General features: G+C 44.5%; 2 protein-coding genes across 18 annotated transcripts in view; both read left to right on the top strand.

The window, feature by feature from the left end:
• The first annotated feature begins 6044 nt into the window (after positions 1–6044).
• Positions 6045–14535, top strand: AMZ2 (archaelysin family metallopeptidase 2). Of its 16 annotated transcripts, none has more exons than XM_014847655.3 (9): positions 6511–6677; positions 7100–7197; positions 7503–7592; positions 8130–8412; positions 8737–8910; positions 8987–9115; positions 11843–12006; positions 13150–13326; positions 14283–14535. In XM_014847655.3, exons 4-9 carry the CDS (start codon positions 8130–8132, stop codon positions 14460–14462), a joined length of 1107 nt encoding a protein of 368 aa, XP_014703141.1. In that variant the 5' UTR covers positions 6511–6677; positions 7100–7197; positions 7503–7592; the 3' UTR covers positions 14463–14535. The 16 variants fall into 16 exon arrangements, with proteins under 16 accessions (XP_070339599.1, XP_014703141.1, XP_044601556.1 ...); XM_044745621.2 differs by having other exon boundaries at positions 6512–6622; XM_044745618.2 differs by having other exon boundaries at positions 6518–6628.
• A 1856-nt stretch (positions 14536–16391) lies between these two features.
• ARSG (arylsulfatase G) overlaps positions 16392–19461 on the top strand; it is a 109361-nt gene continuing 106291 nt past the window's right edge. Inside the window, exon 1 of one of the 2 annotated variants that reach the window (XM_044745612.2) lies at positions 16392–16686. The gene's annotated coding sequence lies outside the window, so the exon portion shown is untranslated. The remainder of the gene's footprint in view (positions 16687–19461) is intronic. The other variant, XM_070483483.1, reaches the window with a different exon arrangement.

Here is a 19461-nt window from a genome sequence, read left to right on the forward strand (position 1 = left end):
TTCACTCCAGCAAGTCGGAGGAGAACTGTAACAGTTTGTTTGTTCCAGGAAACAGTAACTGAAGTCACAAACCATAAATAATAAAAGATAGAAAATCCTCTTTTAGCCTAATGGACTAAAGGATTTCTTGCTTTTCATTTCTGCTAATTGCCTCTCTCCCTCGGCCCTCCCAGAGCTGGCCCATTACAGGCAAATCGAGCCTCAGTTTGCAAGCAGGTCATGGTCCAAAAGATCATTTATAAGCTGGTTGTTTGGAATGCAGACTGTGTTCTCCTTGGAAACCATCTTTGCCAGGGTGACTGCGTGCTGGGCTCACTTGCGCAGCACCGTCCAGCGCCTACTGTCCCTGGGCTCTGGGTCTTTGAGGCAGCTTGTCTGCAGAGCAGGAGGGAAAAATGAGTCACATGCAGCCTTGGCTCTGAGCACAATTTAAATGTAAGTTACCTCTTTTCCATCTTCCCACCTCTGTGGTGGCCGCCAGGTCCCAGTGACCTTAGTCCCTGGATCACAGCACCTTCCCCAATCTGTCTTACCTGCCCTGGCTGCTGTCCTGCTCAGGGACTCTGTGACCCCAGACTACCCACCTGTACCCACTTCCTGAGCAATTAGACTCCATTTCCTCAGAGCAGCTGTTATCAGCTAAGAGCTAGAAGGAAAGCAAACTGAGCAGATATGAACTCATACTAGCAGGCAATGACGGAAATCCTCTTAATGTATTCTCATGTTAAAACAGGTTGGTGGTGACACTTGAGAGTCATTGTTGGCAGTAAGGTAGAGGGGCTGAAGACAAGCGGGTTAAGGATTCAGAATCTGCACAGTCGTTAGTGCGACTCTCAGACTACTTACTGCACCCTGCACCCAGAACACAGCGGGCAGTTAGGAAATGATCCTCCCTTGGGAAAAACCAGATGGTCACAGGTTCAGACACTGGGGAATCTCCCCTCAGCCAATCAGCTGGTTCTCTGCCAGATGACCCCTGAGAACCCCGGGGATAAGCCGATTTCACGCCCACGGAAATGTCAACCAGCTTTTTGTGTCTCATGATGAAATCTTAATCGACAGCCAAGGATCACCACATGTTTGTGGAAAGTTCTAACATGGGAGAAAAAGATCAAAACAGAGGAAACAGCACAACACAATTTCAAAAGTAGTCTAGTTAAGGGGCCAGCCCCGGGGCCAAGTGGTTATTTATGCATGCACCGCTTCAGCAGCCTGGGGTTCGCTGGTTTGGATCCTGGGTGTGGACCTAGCACGGCTCAGGCAGCCGTGCTGTGGTGGCATCGCACATACAAGAACCACAGTGACCTATAAGTAGGACACACAACTATGCACTGGGGCTTTGGGGAGAAAAAAAAAGAGGAAGATCGGCAACAGAGTTTAGCTCAGGGCCCACTTTTCTCACCAAAAAGTAGTACAGTTAATATCCATAGAGAGACAAGAGAAGACACTTATCCACAGAACGGGAAAAGGTGCAAAATAAACAATCAGAACAAGAAAGGGGTTTTGGCTCTTAAAGAGTAGAATGTTTGAAAATAAGTATTCAAAAGAAAAGATAGAAGATCGTTGACAAAAACTTCAGACAGTAATACAAAAAGATAGATGGGAAATATGAAAGAAAAGATAAGAAAATTAGTAGATCCGTCCTGAAAGTCCCACATCAAGAAAAATGGAGAGAGAGAAATTATAAAGAAATAATACAAGAAAATTTCTGTCCATGGAAGGCTAAGTCTCAGATTGAAGGGCCCACTGAGCGAGCAACAAAATGAATGAAAAAAAAGGCTTGGACCAGGGCATATCTTTAAAAAACTTAGAAACTTATAAATTTAAAAAATTTAGAGTTCTTCAGAACTCTAAGCACAAAGGCAAAATCCCAAGATCTTCCTAAAATACAAAGGATTAGTAATCAAAATGGCGTCACTGGAAGTCAGAAGAACATGGAACACACTCTTCACAGCTCTGAGGGAAAATGATTTTCTACCTAAAATTCCACCCCAATCCAGGGAAACGCTCAGTCAAGTGTGAGGGTAGAATAAAAACACCCTCAGATATGCAAGATTTCAAAATGTTTATCTCTATGTACCTTTATTCCAGAAGGTTCTGGGGGATGTGCTACTACAATGGAAGAAGTAAACCAAGAAAGAGGAAGATACAGAACTTAAGAATTTAAGAAAAAGGCGACCCAACAGAGCAGAGTTTAGTTGCCATCCCAGGGGGATAGGTGTGTCCTGGGCCTGGAGAGGATGAGTTCAGATCGGAACAGGCGGATGGAGAGCTCCAGAATGAAAGTTCCCAGAAAAAATAATGCAAGTGATAGGCTCAGGCTATGTAGAAAAGATTACTGACAAGTGTGTAACGGAGACGATGAAGCGTTAAAAAAGAAAAAAGATTTAGAGATGAGGCCCTAAGAAAATAAATAGAATAACAGAAAGAAAATTATCAACTCCAGGCAAAACTAAAGAGTTCTATAAGAAAGCAAGCAGGTCATAGTATACTACTTGGCTCTGCCGTGAACGGTGCATAATGGACATAATGGAAGCATTGACTATGGATCCAATCAAAACTTGTGATATAACTTCATTGAGAGGAATGGGAGGTGGGTGAGAGGGTTAAGACCCATCTACCATGGCAACAAATCAATAGATACCACCTTATATCAGCAGATCAAGAAATCTCAATATACACACACTATTTAGAAATGCAGAGATAAATACCAGGCAAAACAGCTGAGGAGCTGGGAGTAGTAGCTTCTTGGAAGTTGGCCTGTCAGGTGGGGACTGTTACTTTTCATTACAACTCTTTTAATATTATTTGACTTTTTTAATTTTAATTTTTTTTGCTAAGGAAGATCTGCCCTGAGCTAACGTCCGTGCTAACCTTCCTCTACTTTTGTACGTGGGATGCCTCCATAGCATGGCTCACAAGTGGAGTAGGTCTGCGCCCAGGATCTGAACCCCCAAACCCGGCCAGCCAAAGCGGAGCATGCCAAACCATTCAGCCATGGGGCTAGGCCCTTACTTTGCTTTTAAAAACATGAACTTGGAGGGGCCTGCCTGGTGGTGCAGCAGTTAAGTGCACACGTTCCGCTTCAGCAGCCTGGGGTTCACTGGTTTGGATCCCGGGTGCGAACATGGCGCCGCATGACAAGCCATGCTGTGGCAGGCATCCCACATATAAAGTAGAGGAAAATGGGCATAGATGTTAGCTCAGGGCCAGTCTTCCTCAGCAAAAAGAGGAGGATTGGCAGCAGATGTTAGCTCAGGGCTGATCTTCCTCAAAAAAAAACCCCAAAAAACATGGACTTGGAATATTTTCATATATTTAGTAATTTTTAAGTAAAATGAAAGAACTAGGAAAAAGAATGATAGATTGGTTGTTAATCTAAATAAATCTCTAATTAGCGAAATGTCGGGGTGAGTAAAATTCAGAGACTGTAGGGGAGGTGGACTGGGGGAAGTTTGAAGTGGTACAACCACAACATGAGTTCATACTGATATGTTTTAACCATACTGTGGTTATTTATGAAAATGTCCTTGGTTTTAGAAAATATACACTAATTAGGAGTAAAGAGGCATCATGTCTGCAACTTATTCTCAAATGGCTGGAGGGGAAGTTATATATATACAGAGAGAGAAAGAAACAGAGTGAAAGCAAATGAGGTGAAATGTTAATTGGGGAGCCTGGTGGAGATTATTTATACTATTCTTGCCACTTTTCTGTAAGCTTGACCTTATTTCAAAATAAACTGTTTTGTCAATTTGATATGTAAGAAAAAAGTATTTGAGTGGTTTCACTTTATTTTAATTATTAGTAAAGTTGAACTTTTATGTTAATGGATCATTGGGATGGTCTGCTTATGTTCTTTGCTCATTCTTATGTCACAGTTTTCATCTCTTCCCTACAGATCTGTAAAGGCCATCTAAAAATCCTTCATCTGCCATATATGTTGCATTTCTTTCCCACTTTCTGTAACCTTCTAGTTTTGTTACAAATTTTCTTTTTTAACCTTGGATGACTGTCACTCATATATACACTCATATATAAAAACCAGAACCTGTAGTTCTCTTAGAAATATAGATATCCTATGGTTCCTTCTGCACCTGCATACTATTAAAAGGCAAAAAAATCTTAGAATCCTACCCTACATTTAGCGTTGTCAGTCCTTACTGGATCCCCTGACTATATGTACTTTTTCTCCAAACCACCTATTATTCTGGCATGATTGGCAACAGAAAATATCTTTTTATTCTAAAAAACAAACTTATAAAAACACAAGGTACTAGGTTTTAAAAATATATATATATATACATTAAATACTTTGTGCAGAAACATGGTGTCCTAAGATTTGGGGGCAATCACAAAGTTTTTTATCGAGAAAATAAATTTAAACAATTTAAATGCAAAATCAAAAATTCTTGTTAATGAATACAAATAACTGAATGAAAACCTAATGAATACCTTTTATGTTCCAGACACCTTGAATGATAGTGTTTACCTTCAAGCATCTCACAGTTTAGAAAGGGAGACATTTAAGAAATAAGTGACAATCACTGTGATCAGGCCAATGAGAGCAGTGTGCTCAGGCAATGAGCATGCAGAGGAGGGAGTTTTGTCTTGAGGGGGGTGGAGTTAGGGAGAGTTTAACAGAAAAGGTGAAACAGCTAAAGAAGCCTCTTGGGATGTCAGAAGGCCAGTCAATCAAAACGCAAAGCATCAAAGTAACTCATTTGATCCCTAAAACTCTGTAAGGTCTGGGCTATTATTATCTCTGTTGTACAAGCAGGGAAGAGATGCATAAGAGGTTACACAGCTGACACAGGTCACATGCTAACAAGTGGGGTAGGGTTCACACGCAGACCATGATCTTGGCCTCTAAGCTACACTGACTCTGGGAATGTCCAGATATAGGTATTTACTCAGAAGGCACAACATGCAAGAAACCCCGCTACTTCTCAAGCATGGTATGAACGCACTTTATTGAAGGATGGGTTCAGGTAAGGGCGAATATTGGCACTGTGGTCAAAGAATGAATTTTGAGATTTCAAGATCCACAGGGGCGAACAAATGAGTGATTGTTAATCTAAATGGATCTCTAGTGGAATGCCAGGTTAGTGGTTGAGGTGTGCATTGGAGTTGAAAAGATCAAACATTTATGAAGTAAGATCCCCTAAGGAGAGTCAACAAGGGGTTAAGGGTGGAAAACAACAATTAGACAAGTCATGGAGAAAACTGTGTTTGGGGGAAGACGAGTGGGGAGAAGGGAGAATTAGGACGAAGAAAAACTGGAGTATGGTAAAATGGCCTGAACTTAAAAGAAGAGAGGTGGCTTTGTAGTGGTAGGAGAATGGCTTGGAAATGAAAACCGGTGCTTAGGAGTATTTTTGAGCGAAGGTTGGGAGAGAAGTGATGTCCAGGGGCAAAGTTGGGTGTCCCTTAAGGTGGGGTCTTGGAAGAGAACCCATGAAAAGAGGTGGAGGTTTAACGAAACAGGTTTAAAATGGGCTAGGGCTTCCTTTGCAGGAAGCTGCTAAGACCAACGAGGTGGAGAGGGTGGGACGAAGCTGGGGAAGGATGAACTGAGTTGGATGGCAAGGAGGGTATGAGGAGCAGGTGGGCTGTTTGGAGGCCAGCTGGACGCCCATACGCTCGAAGGGAGAGGGGACGCTGATCAGGTCGCAATTTGTCCTTGGCATTAACCAGCCTGACCATCGACCATGTCCCAGCGTCTTCTGGGCACTGGGATGCATGAGGGTCAGGGGATCTTCAGCTTCGATACACTCAACTTCCCAGGGCTGAAGGGGGCTTTAGGGGTCAGTTCTCTCCCGCATGAGAAGCGCGAAGCCCAGAGAGGTTAAACGGCCTACCCAAGGCCACAGGGCCAGTTCAGTCCCAAAGCCCGTCCAGCTGTGTTCTACTTCACAGCCTCTATTTGGCACAAGCATTTTGGCCTTTCGGTACCAGTGAGACCCTAAGGGACAGAGACGCATCCCTGGGCGACGAGAAGGCCCGCCGGCGTCTCTCGGCCCGGACACCGCCTCCGCCCGCCCGCCTCTCCGCGCGCTCCACCTGCGCGCAGCCGCTGCACCCGCTGCGACCAAACACCGAGGGGAAAGTACAGCGGGTGCCGCCCGGGCAGCGCGAGGCTGTGCGTCACCCGCGGCCGCCGCTGACTTATTTTGGCCCCGGCTGGTTACATCAGTCACGCCGAAGGCGCGTCTCAAACCCACGGCCCGCGAGCACATTTACAAACATGCAAACCCGGCGACGCCAGCGGGGGAACCGACGAGGGGACGCCTCGCCCCAAAGGCTCCGTGACGCAGCTCCGCCCGAGGGCGGCCCCGCGAGGCCAGCTGGAAGAAACGCGACGGCTGGGGCCGCCGGGTTGCGGCCCCTACTACGACGTGTGTGCCGTGCCTGCGAGAAACCAGCGCCCTGCGGGGCGTGGCGGGCGGCGCGGGGGCGTGGCGGGGCGTGGCGGACGCGGAGGGGCGTGGCGCGACGGAGAGGTGCGTGGGGCTATGGGGCGTGGCGTTCCGCGAGGGGGCGTGGCACGGCGCAGGGTGCGATGCGCACGCGCGCAGGAGCCGCCGCGGGAGGCGGGCGGGCGGTGCCGAGGCCCAGCAGAGTGAGGGTAGTGAGGTGGCGCTGTCTGCGTGGGCCAGGGTATCCCGGTTGTAGAGGTTGGGGACGGTCGCGGTCGGTGGGGAGGGATGAGGATGTGAGAGGGGCCGCCGCAGCGGAAGCAGGGAGGCTAGCGGGGGCGGGGGTGTCTCCGAGGAGCGAGGCCCGGCCTTTCTGGAGGCTCCTGGGGGAGGAGAGAGGACGCAAGAGTCCCCGGGGGTGGGGGGAAATCCCCGCTCCATCCCCAACCGGGGGTCCGGTCTCGTTTGCACCGGGCCGAGCCCAAGGTGCGAGTTGCTGTAGGCAACCAGCTAGGGTGACCAACCTGTTCCGATTTGCGGATGATGTGCTGGTTTTAGCGCTGACAGCATTGCAGGCCTTCAACCCACTGGAGTGACCCTAGTCTTCCTCCCGCGGCTCCACCCAGAGTAGACCCGGGAGGCTGGAGGAGGCCTCCTGACCCTTCACACTGCCTTTTTAGTAATAGGGTGAAGGCAACCGGCACCTCTTTCCCGACCGGACCCAAACATGCCCGTCCGTGTAAGGTAAAAACGTCAGTGGGAGCCTCCCTCCCTAAAGGTAGGTAGAATTTAGGAGGGCACATCTTGCTTGATATTTTGTCCAGTAGAAGTCAAATTTCAGCCCTGTTGTGGAGTAGTGGGGATGAGTCCATGCTCGTAGCAGAGCTTTGACAATAAAGATAGCTGTTTTGAAATTTCTTCCACACTCTGGAACCCCAGGATTCAGATGTCCAACCAGAACAGCCATTAGCTTAAATTTTCCCATCAGTTCTCCATCATTAAACTGGAAAAATCTAGATAATTAGAAAATATGATAGGTTCCAGACGGAGAAGTCCAATTTTTTCCTTTTCTCATTCAAAAAGCCTCGTGCTGGAACAGCTGGTTGATCCATTCAAACGGAAGGATGGAAGCTCTCCAGAGGAACATGATGTGAATGGAAGAGACCTGTCATTGTGAGTCTGGCTTTTTATTAGTCACCTGATGTCTTCCCCAGGGTGACATGACTTATAAACATCAGTGGCTGAGATCTATTATCAGCCTGCAGTCAAATTACGGAAACAGCAGGACTTACATTAGTTCTCTTTTTGTTTGGTGTTGAACATCTTTGAGTCACAATGGAAAGAGTGAGTATTTTTCATGTGGCTGTAATGAGTCTATTCATAATACTGAAATTATTACCCAGATGACAGAAGGAAGCTGGAAATCAGGTCATGCTCTTATGATTACTACTGGTTTTTATGATGGGATCAGATTCCCTAAGAGACAAAGGAATGAATTTCATGATTGTCTTTTCACTTTTTCGGATTCTCCCCAAGAAATTGATTGGAAATGGGAAAAACAAACAGTAGTCTGGTGTGGCCACTCTAAGGCATTAGCAATCAGTCCTTCCGTTTTAGGGCAAAATGAGAGATGTATGTGGAGGATAGGTAGATTCAAGTCACCAGTGTGGATATGCATTTTATCTTTGACTACTTGTGTATTTCTGGTAGATGCAAACAGTCCGGCACTCTGAACAGACACTAAAAACGGCTCTCATCTCAAAGAACCCGGCGCTCGTGTCACAGTATGAGAAGTTAGATGCTGGGGAACGGCGTTTGATGAACCAAGCCTTCCAGCCAAACAGTGATCTCTTTGGACCCATTACCGTGCATTCCCGGTCAGATTGGATCACCTCCCATCCGGAGGATCCCCAAGACTTTGAACAGTTTTTCAGTGATCCTTACAGAAAGACACCCTCTCCAGAGAAACGCAGCATTTATATCCAGTGCATTGGTATATATTGGTAATATGCTGGATTTGGTTTGGTTTTGCAATGGCGCCATTGCCAGTGATAGTTTGAGCTGTCGATCTCATTCAAGTGGGCAGTTTTGGTGATCATTTTTAACATTCATTTCCAGTGGTGGAAGTTTTGTAGCCAAACTGCCTTAAAAGAGAACAGTTGTTTGTGATTCATTTCATGTCAGTGAATGATAAAGGTGTGTTGAAAATTGAGAGTTGATTTGTTTCCAGTTCCAAATTTCTAGTTAGCGAATGAGGTAAAGAGTGACTATGATAATCATCTTAAAGTCTGTCTTTAAATTTTTCTCCATATTATAGGGTCTCTAGGAAACACCAGAGCTATCAGTGAAGAATATATTAAATGGCTCCAGGGCTACTGTGAAGCGTTTTTCTATGGCTTGACAGTAAAACTTCTAGCACCAGTTCCTGTCTCTGCAACGAGATGTTCCTTTAGAGTCAATGATAGCACACAAAACCTACAGATTCATGCAGGTGAGTTAAACAGCTTTACAGTTTGAATTGGGTAAAGGAGACATATATCTCACACATGTATTTCTTTTTTAAATAGGACACATTCTGAAGTTCTTAAAAAAGAAGAAACCTGGAGATGCCTTTTGTATTGTGGGAGTGACGATGATTGATCTTTACCCAAGAGACTCCTGGAATTTTGTCTTTGGACAGGCCTCTTTGACAGATGGTATTCCTTTTTGACATTGTTGGTAGAAACTTCCTGAACTTGAGAATATTTGAAGATGTTGAAAGAGGGAAAAAATTCCAACCAATTATAATTTTGATACTTAAAACTGTGTAATGTTTCTGGGGTGGCATCATGCTGTAGTGGGAAGGGTGCCGTTGATAGATTCCGATGATCTGAGTTCCTCCCCAGGTCGACCATTCCCTTCCTACATGACCTTGAAGCTAATAATACCTATTTCATGGAGTCATTTTGAGGTAATTTACATAAAAGTAGTGATACAGGAAAAGTGTGCATATATGCCTGGCACATGTATAGGCATTCAGGACAACAGATGGTAAATGTGAGTCATTCAGTAGTAAAGTGTATTAAATAAATTAAGGATATTTGAACTATCATTAATGTACGTGAAAATCTTGCTAGTTGTTTTTCAACTCTCTTCATAGTTGTCTTGCATAGATGGAGCAGCCATAGACTGATTTATTAACAACTGCCGCTTATCCTGTGTCTTATGATATTTTGATGTTTTATTTAAAAAGTCCACCTCAATCTTTGACTTGGGATATAATAAACTTTGACTCATTAGGAATCCTGCATGGTAATACTGGGGGTGGGAAAGGATCCAGAAGCAAATCATATTTTTGCCTCTTTCTTTTCCTTTTTGTCTTTTCCCTACTCCTCCCCACCCCTCCATTTTTGCTCTTACTTCTCTACCCTCATCCCTCAGCATCTAAGATAGGTTTGAAGGGGAGACGTCCAATGAACTAAGGGGAGTGGTTGTCCATTAGCATTCTGGGGATGGGAGTAAGGATCTGGGGCCGTACTGACTGCACTTCCTGAGTGCCGAGTATGGCCTGTCTGATGTTACGTTACTTCAGGGTTTGTTGAGGGTGGGGAGCTCTCTCTGACAAGTGTTTCTTTCTTTGAGATATCTCCCTCTCTCTCTCTTTTTTTAAAGATTGTCACCTGAGCTAAGATCTATTGCTAATCTTTTTTCTTTTCTTCTTCTTCTCCCCAAAGCCCCTTGGTACATAGTTCTATATTCTAATTGTAGGTCCCTCTGGCTGTGCTATGTGGGACACTGCCTCAGCATGGCCTGATGAGCGGTGCCGTGTCTGCGCCCAGGATCCGAACTGGTGAAACACTGGGCCACAGAAGCAGAGCGCGCAAACTTAACCACTTGGCCATGGGGCTCTCCCTCTCTTACCCGGTGTCTGCCTCTTACCCATTCATCAGAGTAGGGGCCCAGGGCTCTGTAGAGCCTCTTCTTCCCACCTACCCCGTTGTCCTCAATTCTTCATTTACATTCTTACAGCCTCCCACCCCTTGACCCTATCAACACACTCTTGGAGACTACTGTCTTCCTAATTTTTGTATGATCTAACTTTCAGAAAAATGATGTATGACCTAAAGTCTTACCTCCAGTCTTATTACTGACCTGATAGAGATGGAAACATTAAAAAAAACTTTTAAACTATTTATCTAGATATTGCTAGCTAATGTAGCTTGTGCATTTGAGGAGGTCAGGAAGTATTCCCCAAAATGCTTCAAAATGTTTATCCTTTTTTTTTTCAGTAAGTTTCTTAAATATTGCATGATGTAAGAGAAGATATGGTAAGATAGCAGGATTGATCTGTCACGCATTGAGACAATATCTTACTACAAGTGACTTTATTCTCACGAAGTTTACAAAGACTGGTATTTTAAAATTGAGAAATATTTAGTTAGTAAAGAAAACAGTCTTCTATTTGTAGGATTATTAGAAGAGAAAAGTGTTGTTGCTAAAGGAATTGCAGTTAAATATGCTCACACTTGTTTGGCCAGAGGAGATCACTTATGACACATGAGTAGATTTAGTTTTCCTTTAACTTCCCAAATGCTCTCTTTCCCTAAATTTCAAGTACCAGCAGACACTTTCCAAGGGTGGGGCGTGGAGATTCTTTTTGAATCAAGTTGGATTGGACAAATTTACTAGGAATTCATTTCCTTACCAAAAAATTGCTTATTACTTTAAAATAACAACTGAAAGAGAGGCATAGATAAAAGTGATAATGTAAACAAATCGAATTATAAAGCAATCCCTTTTTGAATGAGTTGCACATTAAACTCTGCTCTCCATGTATGCAAAGATGGTTAAGACGTGTAACACAGGAAGTCAGTTCCAAGGGTGTTTATTCTGGTCACCCGACACCAGCCACATGATAAAGTTGTGCTGTGCTTGAGAAGGAGGAGGGGAAGAGGTTCGTCTGTCCTAAAGCATGGTCCAAAACATGGTCGCCAAGGCCTGGGGGCAGTGGCAGGGCAGTTTTCCTCAGTGGCATGGCAGGAGGGAAGCACAGGAACCCTCACTGACACAAGATAGAGAGATCTGTTTACTGTGTTCTTAAAATGAGTGGGTGTTGTTCATGTGATCAGTTTTCATTGCTCCTTTTGGAGTACTTGATTTGGTCTATGAGAAAAAGACTTCTTTTGTGGGAAACAGAACTCTCTGGAACTTCCAATTTCTTAAGAATTTGACTTCAAGACCGTAGAGTTTTACAGGGCAGGGGGAACTGGACAGCAGAAGATTCTGCTAGGGGATCTGGGGCAGGCGCCCCCCTGGGTCTCGGCCGAGCTGACGCACACAGTGGGACAGACCTCACTGACCAGATGCCCCAGCAGGCTCTCTTTTCTGGTCTTTCCTTCAGGAATCTCAGCCTCATTCTCTTGTTGTTTGTCCTCTCCTTGTAGGTGTGGGGATATTCAGCTTCGCCAGGTACGGCAGTGATTTCTATAGCTCACGCTACGAAGGCCGAGTGAAGAAGCCGCAGAAAGTCTCTTCCAGTGACTATTCCGTTTTTGATAACTATTACATTCCCGAAGTGACTAGCGTTTTGCTGCTTCGGTCCTGTAAGGTGAGTTCTTTAAAAAAATCCACAGGAGTTTTTTTTTTTTTTTTTTTAAGAGATCTTAAGTCCCTAAATTGTGTATCAAAAATCCTTAAGGTAATGTTATAAATGAGCTTGTATCATTTGTGTACTTTTGGTGAATATTGCTTGAATGAAATGATCAATAAAACAATTTAAGTGGATACCTTAATATTGAAGTTTACAGTATCTATGCCGGCTTTTTGTCCTATTAGTTACACGCAGCCTTGGCTGTACCCACATCCTGACCATTAGGTTAATTCCAGAATTCTGGCGTGAGTAGGTAACCTGCTCTTTCAAGCTGCTGTGGTCGTCAGGTAAGGCTGCCCTTCTGGGGCTGGGGCAGCTCTGCTCTCTGGCCTCTCAAGGAGACTGGGCCTTCCTCGGGCTCCAGGCTACCTTCTACTACAGTTAGTTCTCCGACGGTTCCTGATATCTCCCCGTCCCTGTTCTTTGGAAAGCCCGCCTCTTCATTTTCCCCTTTCTCCATAGCCAGAGGCATAGATTTTTCTGCTTTTACCATACTGTTGGTTGGGGTTGAGAACTACTCATAGATCATCATTTCAAAGTATGTTCCCTGGATCAGCTTCACCTGGTGTGCTTGTTAACATGCAGGTCAGGCCCCTCTCCTCCCATAGCTGGTGACTCAGCACCACTGGGGAAAGGGTCTCAGAATCTGTATTGTCACAAACACCCCCCTGGTCTGGAATAGTGGCTCTTAACCAGGGGCAGTTTTACCACCTAGGGAACATTTGGCAATGTCTAGAGACATTTCTGGTTGTCACAACTGGGGAGGGGATGCTACTGGCATCTCGTGGGTAGAGGCCAGTGATGCTGCTCAGGATCCTACTGCGCAGGACAGCCTGCCCCATAAAGGATGATCCCACCCAATGTATTGGTGGTATAGAGTTTGAGAAACCCTAGTCCAGGGAAGTAATTAAGTATAATGAGGAAGGCAGTAAGACATTTAGAGAAATAAGGGATTAAGTCTTTGGGCAGATTGAAGTTTTGGTCATGATGGTAAGGGAGTTGATTCCTGTAAATTTGTTTCTTGGAAAAGCAAGAAAAAGAAGGGATGTGTAACTCAATAGTGTGGTGGTGCTACAAGGCCTCAATGTGAATGTCTTGCAGACTTTAACCCATGAGATTGGACACATATTTGGACTTCGACACTGCCAGTGGCTTGCCTGCCTGATGCAAGGCTCCAATCACCTGGAAGAAGCTGACCGGCGCCCCCTGAACCTTTGCCCCATCTGTTTACGCAAGTTGCAGTGTGCTATTGGCTTCAACATTGTAGAAAGATACAAAGTGAGTGGAGGGAGTGAAAAAAGGGAGAAGTGGGTATATAAGTAGCAAACTACCATTTTCTATTAGGCCCTTCTCTGGAGCTATAATTTATCAGAGGAAATTTGTGCAAAGGTGAGCAGGAAGCTGTGGTTTAAAAAAAAAAACATGCAAAGAAATATCTTTCTTAAAAACTTTGACTTGCCTCTGAGTGCCATAACTTATAGTTCAATGAGAAATGGTGGGAGAGGTTTCTGTATTTCTCACTCATTTAGGGCAAGAGAACTTGACTTTGCAGAACAGAATATTGATATGTGTGCGAAAATTCATTTTTTAGAATTATATAAATAGGAGGAGGTGATTTATCTTTCCAAATATGGGACAGAGGTATGATATTCCTTAGGAGAAAAGGATGATTTTCTTTAAGAAGAAAGAGGGAAAGTACCTAATCTCAGTATGTATGTGAATGTGTGTGTCTTCACATGCCCACAGTATGCATCATGTAACTCCTCCCTGGTATGGCCACTCATTCATGTGACTGCGATACATGTCCACACGTGTCTTCACACACAGAGGTCCACCTGTACCCGTGTGTACACTAACATGTGTACACAGTCTCATCAAATCAGAAGCACCGTATAATACCTTGTGGAACCTTTAGCAAGTTGAGAAAATAAAATAATTATCCTCCCACCCAAAAAGACATGTGAGGATTAGTGTTCTTTTTCATCTTTTCTCCTATGCACACTTGTGACTGTAATTTGTAATCAAAGTTTGCATTTTTTGGGCATATGCTCTTCCACTTAGTATGTCATCACAGGTGCTTCATATTCATAGCCATCTTTATCAAATGGAACATTTTCCTGGGGGAACCTAAGTCACTGATTTAGATAACCTGATTTAGAGACAATGCTTTCCTCTTGCCTAAAACTGTTTTGCTGTGATTTGGTCAAAGATGCATCTGTTTTCTGTTTTTCAAGGCCCTGGTGCGGTGGATTGATGGTGCGTCTGCTGACACACCCCGAGTCACTCCGAAACATAGTCGTGAGGATGATGTGAATTTGCCAAAACCTGTGGAAGCCTTTAAGGAATGGAAAGAGTGGATCATAAAATGCCTTGCTGTTCTCCGAAAAGAAGAACCTTCAAATAGGAGTAATTAAAATCAGTCCTTGCACATCGTGCTTTCATTTGGGTGGAGTCCTTCACTGGAATAAACTGTTTACTGATCCTGCACTGTGTCATAAATACTGTAAAAAGAGCTGGAAATGCCCCAGGAGAGGGTCTCCAAGGAACATAATTTCCGGGAGGTGATTTCTGGTTCAGTTTTTAGAAAGAAGTGCTTCTCCCCTCTGGTAAACCCAAGTCCCTTTCTCCATTCACATCCCTTCCACACCCTCTGGGCTGCCTTACCTTAAGCCTTTCATATCGTGGAAAGAAGCCACAGCTCGGTTTGATTTTTAGCAGCTTAAAATGTGACCTCCTCTCAAGAATACTTACCAGTGAAAAGAACAGTGGTATTTGTACTGCACCACCACTTTGGTGGTGGGAGTACGTTGCAAGTCTCAGCTTTAACAGACATACACATTGTGAGGGGGCTTGCAAATAATTTGTTATAGTGGTCCTTGGGTTTGTGAGTGTTGCACAGTGTGGCACAGAGTGAGCAGGGCTTAGGTTCATTCCTGCAATAATGTCTTTCTCACTTCTTGGCATTAAGTAGTTTACTTGAGTGGGAGAGAGTGTGGTAGGGTTACCTGTCCAGGTACCAGGAATGCCCATGACCGCCTGTCAGGCTGTTAACGTCAGCTGGATTTGCATGGCGAGGAGCAGGTTGAAAATCTCAGTCTGAGATTGAAACTGCCCCTGCCAGATAGATCCATGTATCCCAGAAATCTAGAAATTAGAGCAGGTCGTTTGACCGAATGCCAGCGAGCGTCGCATTTCCCACCTTCCCATCTAAAACTTGAGGGTGAAGCTTAAAGGTAGTGTTCTTTTGAACTTTGAAACCTAAATTCTTTCACTGTTATTGATGCAGTATGATTTAAAGCACATTTTATAACTGAACCAATGGTTTCCCTTACATTCACTCTCCTACTTGATTAAACCTCTGTAAGTTCTTTAGAAAATAGTGGTTTGTCACTAAAACTAATTGGAGAGCTAACACCTAGTCATTCTAACACTGAAAAGAGAACCCAATGGAGCATGGGCCTTATGGATTCCGTTACGGGTTTCATTTCCTCCTTAAACAATGTGTTTTGAATTGTAGTCCGTTCTCTTCAGTTTCTTTCGTTTTCCTACAAGGTAAGTGCAGCTTTAGTCCGGTAGGTCAGTGTTAGTTACAAACCTAAAAGAACTCAGATTTGGCGAGGTGTGTAAATTGGGGATTATAGTTATTCTGACAAGATGTAACATTTGTACCTTCTCCACTGTGAGACCAGGAAAAAGATCTATTAAAGAACCATCATTCTCTCTTGTTAAAAGTTGGACACTTAAGTTTCTGTCATGGCCTTTCCTCAGTAATCATCACTTAAGTGTTGTGTCTAACTATGGATTGCATTGTTGTTTACTTCTGGACAATTTCTTAGGGCTAAATTTAAAAATATAATTCGTTTACTGCACTAAATTTTATGTACTATAGGTAAATCTTTGTAGTTTTAAAGTTTATGATTTTCACTCAGTAACAAACAAATGCATGCAGGTCTTGCTCTGCAAATGCTGAATAAACGAACAAGGCATTTAAGAATAAAGAGAATAGTCTTCCTGCCTGAACACTATTCTAGAAATAAGTGAATTTGTAAAGCTGTTCACGCTGGCTCCTGCGGAATTGCACAGCATCTCTCCGGCCAAGGGAAGGATTAAGTGTTAACGTTTCAGTCTGCAAAGACTTTCGATGGGGCGGGTGAAGCAGAAACAGGTGGCTAGGATCATCCGCGGCTTCTTGCCCAGCTCCCTCTCCAAAGCACAAATCCCCCTGATAGGACTACTTAGGCATTTCGAAGCCTCTAGGGCCGGGCGGCCGGGCTGCTCCTCTCGGGAGCAAGCAGGCTGCAGCCCAGGCAGGCGGCTGCCGCAGCGCCGGCGGCCCTGCCCCCGCAGGAAGCGGCGTCGCTGTCCCCGGCTGCGCCGGGCGGGGCGGACGCCGCGACCCAGCAGCTGCGAGCCGGGGCCCCGCGGGTCACCTGCTTCCGCCCGGGACTTCCCCCGCGCGCCCAAAGCGCGGGTCGCCAGCTCGCCCCCCGCCCCCCGGGCCTGGGGACCGCAGGACCGCGAGGGAGCACCCGGCCGCGCCCACGCGGCTGCGCTCACGTGGGCGCCGAGGCAGGGCCGCGGAAACCAGCATGGCGGTGCAGCGGAGCGGCGAGTGGAACCAGCCCTCGAGCGGAGCATGTAATAAGTGCTTTCTTTTCGAGTTTGAATCTTAGTCACTTCCTCCGTTCTGATAGATAATCTAGAGCCGCCCCCTCCAATAGAAATGTAATACGAGCCACATATGCAATTTGAATTTTTCCAGTAGGCACATTGGCAAGTGCAAAAACAAGCAGGTGACATTAATTTGAATCATGTTTTATTTAATCCAGTACATCCAAAATGTTATCATTTCAACATGTGATCAATATAAATGTTATTGAGATATTTTACATACTTTTTTTGTACCAAGTCTCCAAATTCCAGTGTGTATTTTACACTGACGGCGCATCTCAGTACCCACTGGCCGCATTTCAGGCGCTCAGCGCTCCACGTGGCTCATGCCTATCCTATTGGACAGCGCAGCTCTAGGTTAGAGCCAATTTCTAGAAGACATGGGAACGCACCCATGCAACTGAGTTAAGAGGAGAGAAAGATATTTTTAAGGAAAGGGTCGTGCGCTTCTCTAGGGGTACAGTGAGTGCTGACATCCAGACTGAAAGGATGGGACGCTGTAAGGGCCTCTGCATTCGGAATCGGGGGTTTGGGATCTTGCTCTTGTTTTCTGTGGCAGATTGCTGTTTTACCTTCCCCTCCCATTGCCGAGGGCCTGGTATCTCCTATGAATGTGTTTTTATTTTTGGAAAGCAGAATTGTAATAGTGTTAATAATGTGGATGTTGCTTAGCCCATTTCAGAGATGCAGAAACAAGCCTGCAGTAGCTAAGTAATCTTGTGAGTAAACTAAAGGCAAAAGTGGGCCCCCATCCCAAGTCTTGCTAATTTGAGTCGTGCTTTGTTTTCACTGTGCTGCGTGATAGCCTAAGAAGTCAAGTACTGCAGGCCAGAAACGTAACCAATTTTTCTCAGATTGTTTAGAGAAGGGGTTATAAGATTATTTCTTATATATTATATATTATATGGCAGACAATAATATTTCAGTATAAATGTAGGCTGTTTCCCTCCCCAAAAGGGAAACTATTCCATTTTAATGTTTATTAATATTAATAATTTAAATTAATATTAATATTATTATTAAATATTCCGATAATTATTCCAATTATTATATATTTCTTTCAACTTCTTTTGTATTCAAGTGGGGCCATCTGAGGTTGCTCAAAATCAGAGAAATCATAGTCTGTGTACTTTGCCTTAGGACCAAAAAAAGAGACATTCCTTACCCAGAAAAGAGCTTGCTGCCAGTTGAGGCAGTGAAAAAAGCATCATGAAAAAAATGTCTACTGCAAAACAGGTTAAGTTAAAACAAAATCTGCTCCAGCAGTAGGTTACAACTCCCGGCCCTCTATTGGCATACCCACCCTCACGGTAATTTCTTCCCACTGTTTGTTTAGTCTCTGCTGAGGGGTCCATGTTTTCTTCCTTACAGCTGACCTGCCTGTATACAACACTGCCCCTCGGCATTGGAGACCCACTCAGATGCTGGGCCTACTGGTTTCGATCACAGGGCTTTCATTGTCCTCTGTCTGTCCGGCTGCTTCGTTGCAGCACCAGATTCTCTTGAGCTGTGATAGTAAATAGATACCAATTTTTTCTCTTGTGTAATTAAAAAAAAAGTCTATGTAAAATAACTCAATCATTCATTTATTCAACAATATTTTTGGAGCGCCACCTACTGTGTGTCAGGCCCTGCTCCAAGCCTTGGGATTATAGCAGTGAACCAAAAACTGCTACCCTAATGTACAGGTGGAAGAGACAGATAATAAATGAGTAAACACATACTTTTATAACTTCAGATCAGAGTAAAGGAAGAGAAACAAGCACTGTTTAGGGTAGAGGAGTCAGGAATGCCTCCTCAGGAGAGTGACTTCGGAGGGGACCAAATTGAAGGGTCACGTCATGTACACATCTCAGGGAAGGGAGTACCAGGCAAAGGGCACCACAGATGCTAAGGCCTGAGGCTTGTGTTTTCAAGGAACAATAATAAGAAGAATAAGGCAGCTGGAGTAGCTGGCATAAGGGGCAGTAATGGTATCAGGCAGTTCACGAAGAGCCCAGTATTAAGGATTTTAGGTTTTAAATGCGATCATGTCTGACTTGTGCTTTGAAAGGATTATTGAAGACTTCTCTATGGGAAATTAAGGCGAGGGTGAGGTGGGGAGGGTGTGTAATGAGAGGGGGAAGCGGGTAAACCAGCTAGAAGATCGTTATGTTGCTGTAATCCAGCTAAGATGATACTTGCGTGGATCAGGGGTGCTGGTAGAGTTGGCAAAAGGAGTCCAGTTCTGGATATCTTTAGAAAGTAGAGCCAATAGGATTTGTGGAGAAGCAGGTGTGGGGAGGAGGATCAAGGCTTCTGCTGAGGATGTGTTAATGGAACATGTGGAATGAGGACGTGGATGTGCCAAGTTGGTACCCACGGCTGTCACACAGGCGTATATAAGCCTGGAGCTGAGTGGCAAAGTGGGGATTTAGAATGGGAATCATCAGTGTAGAGAAGGTACTTAAAGCTTTGCTTGAATTCCAGGGGAGTAAGTTGCTGGGAGAGTTAGCATCCTTGTTCTTTTCTTGAGTTGCTGGAAAGATATATAAATAAAATAAATACCTGGCCAGAATTTGTGTTTTCTTTCCATAATCTTTGGTGAGCTATATTTAAAAAACATTTATAGATAAAGTGTCTGGGATATCAGTTTTTGTGTCCAATTTACCCTCTAGGAAATTCATAGTCACGGAAGTGATTTTGATTTGGAGGTGAGAATTCTTCTTACGTGAAAAGCCAAGTTGCAGAATCCTGAACTTG

This window comes from Equus asinus, chromosome 13 (assembly GCF_041296235.1).
Source record: "Equus asinus isolate D_3611 breed Donkey chromosome 13, EquAss-T2T_v2, whole genome shotgun sequence".
In the NCBI taxonomy this organism is placed as follows: Eukaryota; Metazoa; Chordata; class Mammalia; order Perissodactyla; family Equidae; genus Equus; species Equus asinus.

What these genes read in the sequence shown, in the direction of transcription:
- AMZ2 (XM_070483498.1), top strand. Translation starts at nt 8,130, where the DNA reads ATGCAAACAGTCCGGCACTCTGAACAGACACTAAAAACGGCTCTCATC. An exon ending in AAACCTACAGATTCATGCAG is followed by an intron (nt 8,911 to 8,986) that starts GTGAGTTAAACA and finishes TTTTTTAAATAG; the next exon opens with GACACATTCTGAAGTTCTTA. An exon ending in TGCTGCTTCGGTCCTGTAAG is followed by an intron (nt 12,007 to 13,149) that starts GTGAGTTCTTTA and finishes AATGTCTTGCAG; the next exon opens with ACTTTAACCCATGAGATTGG.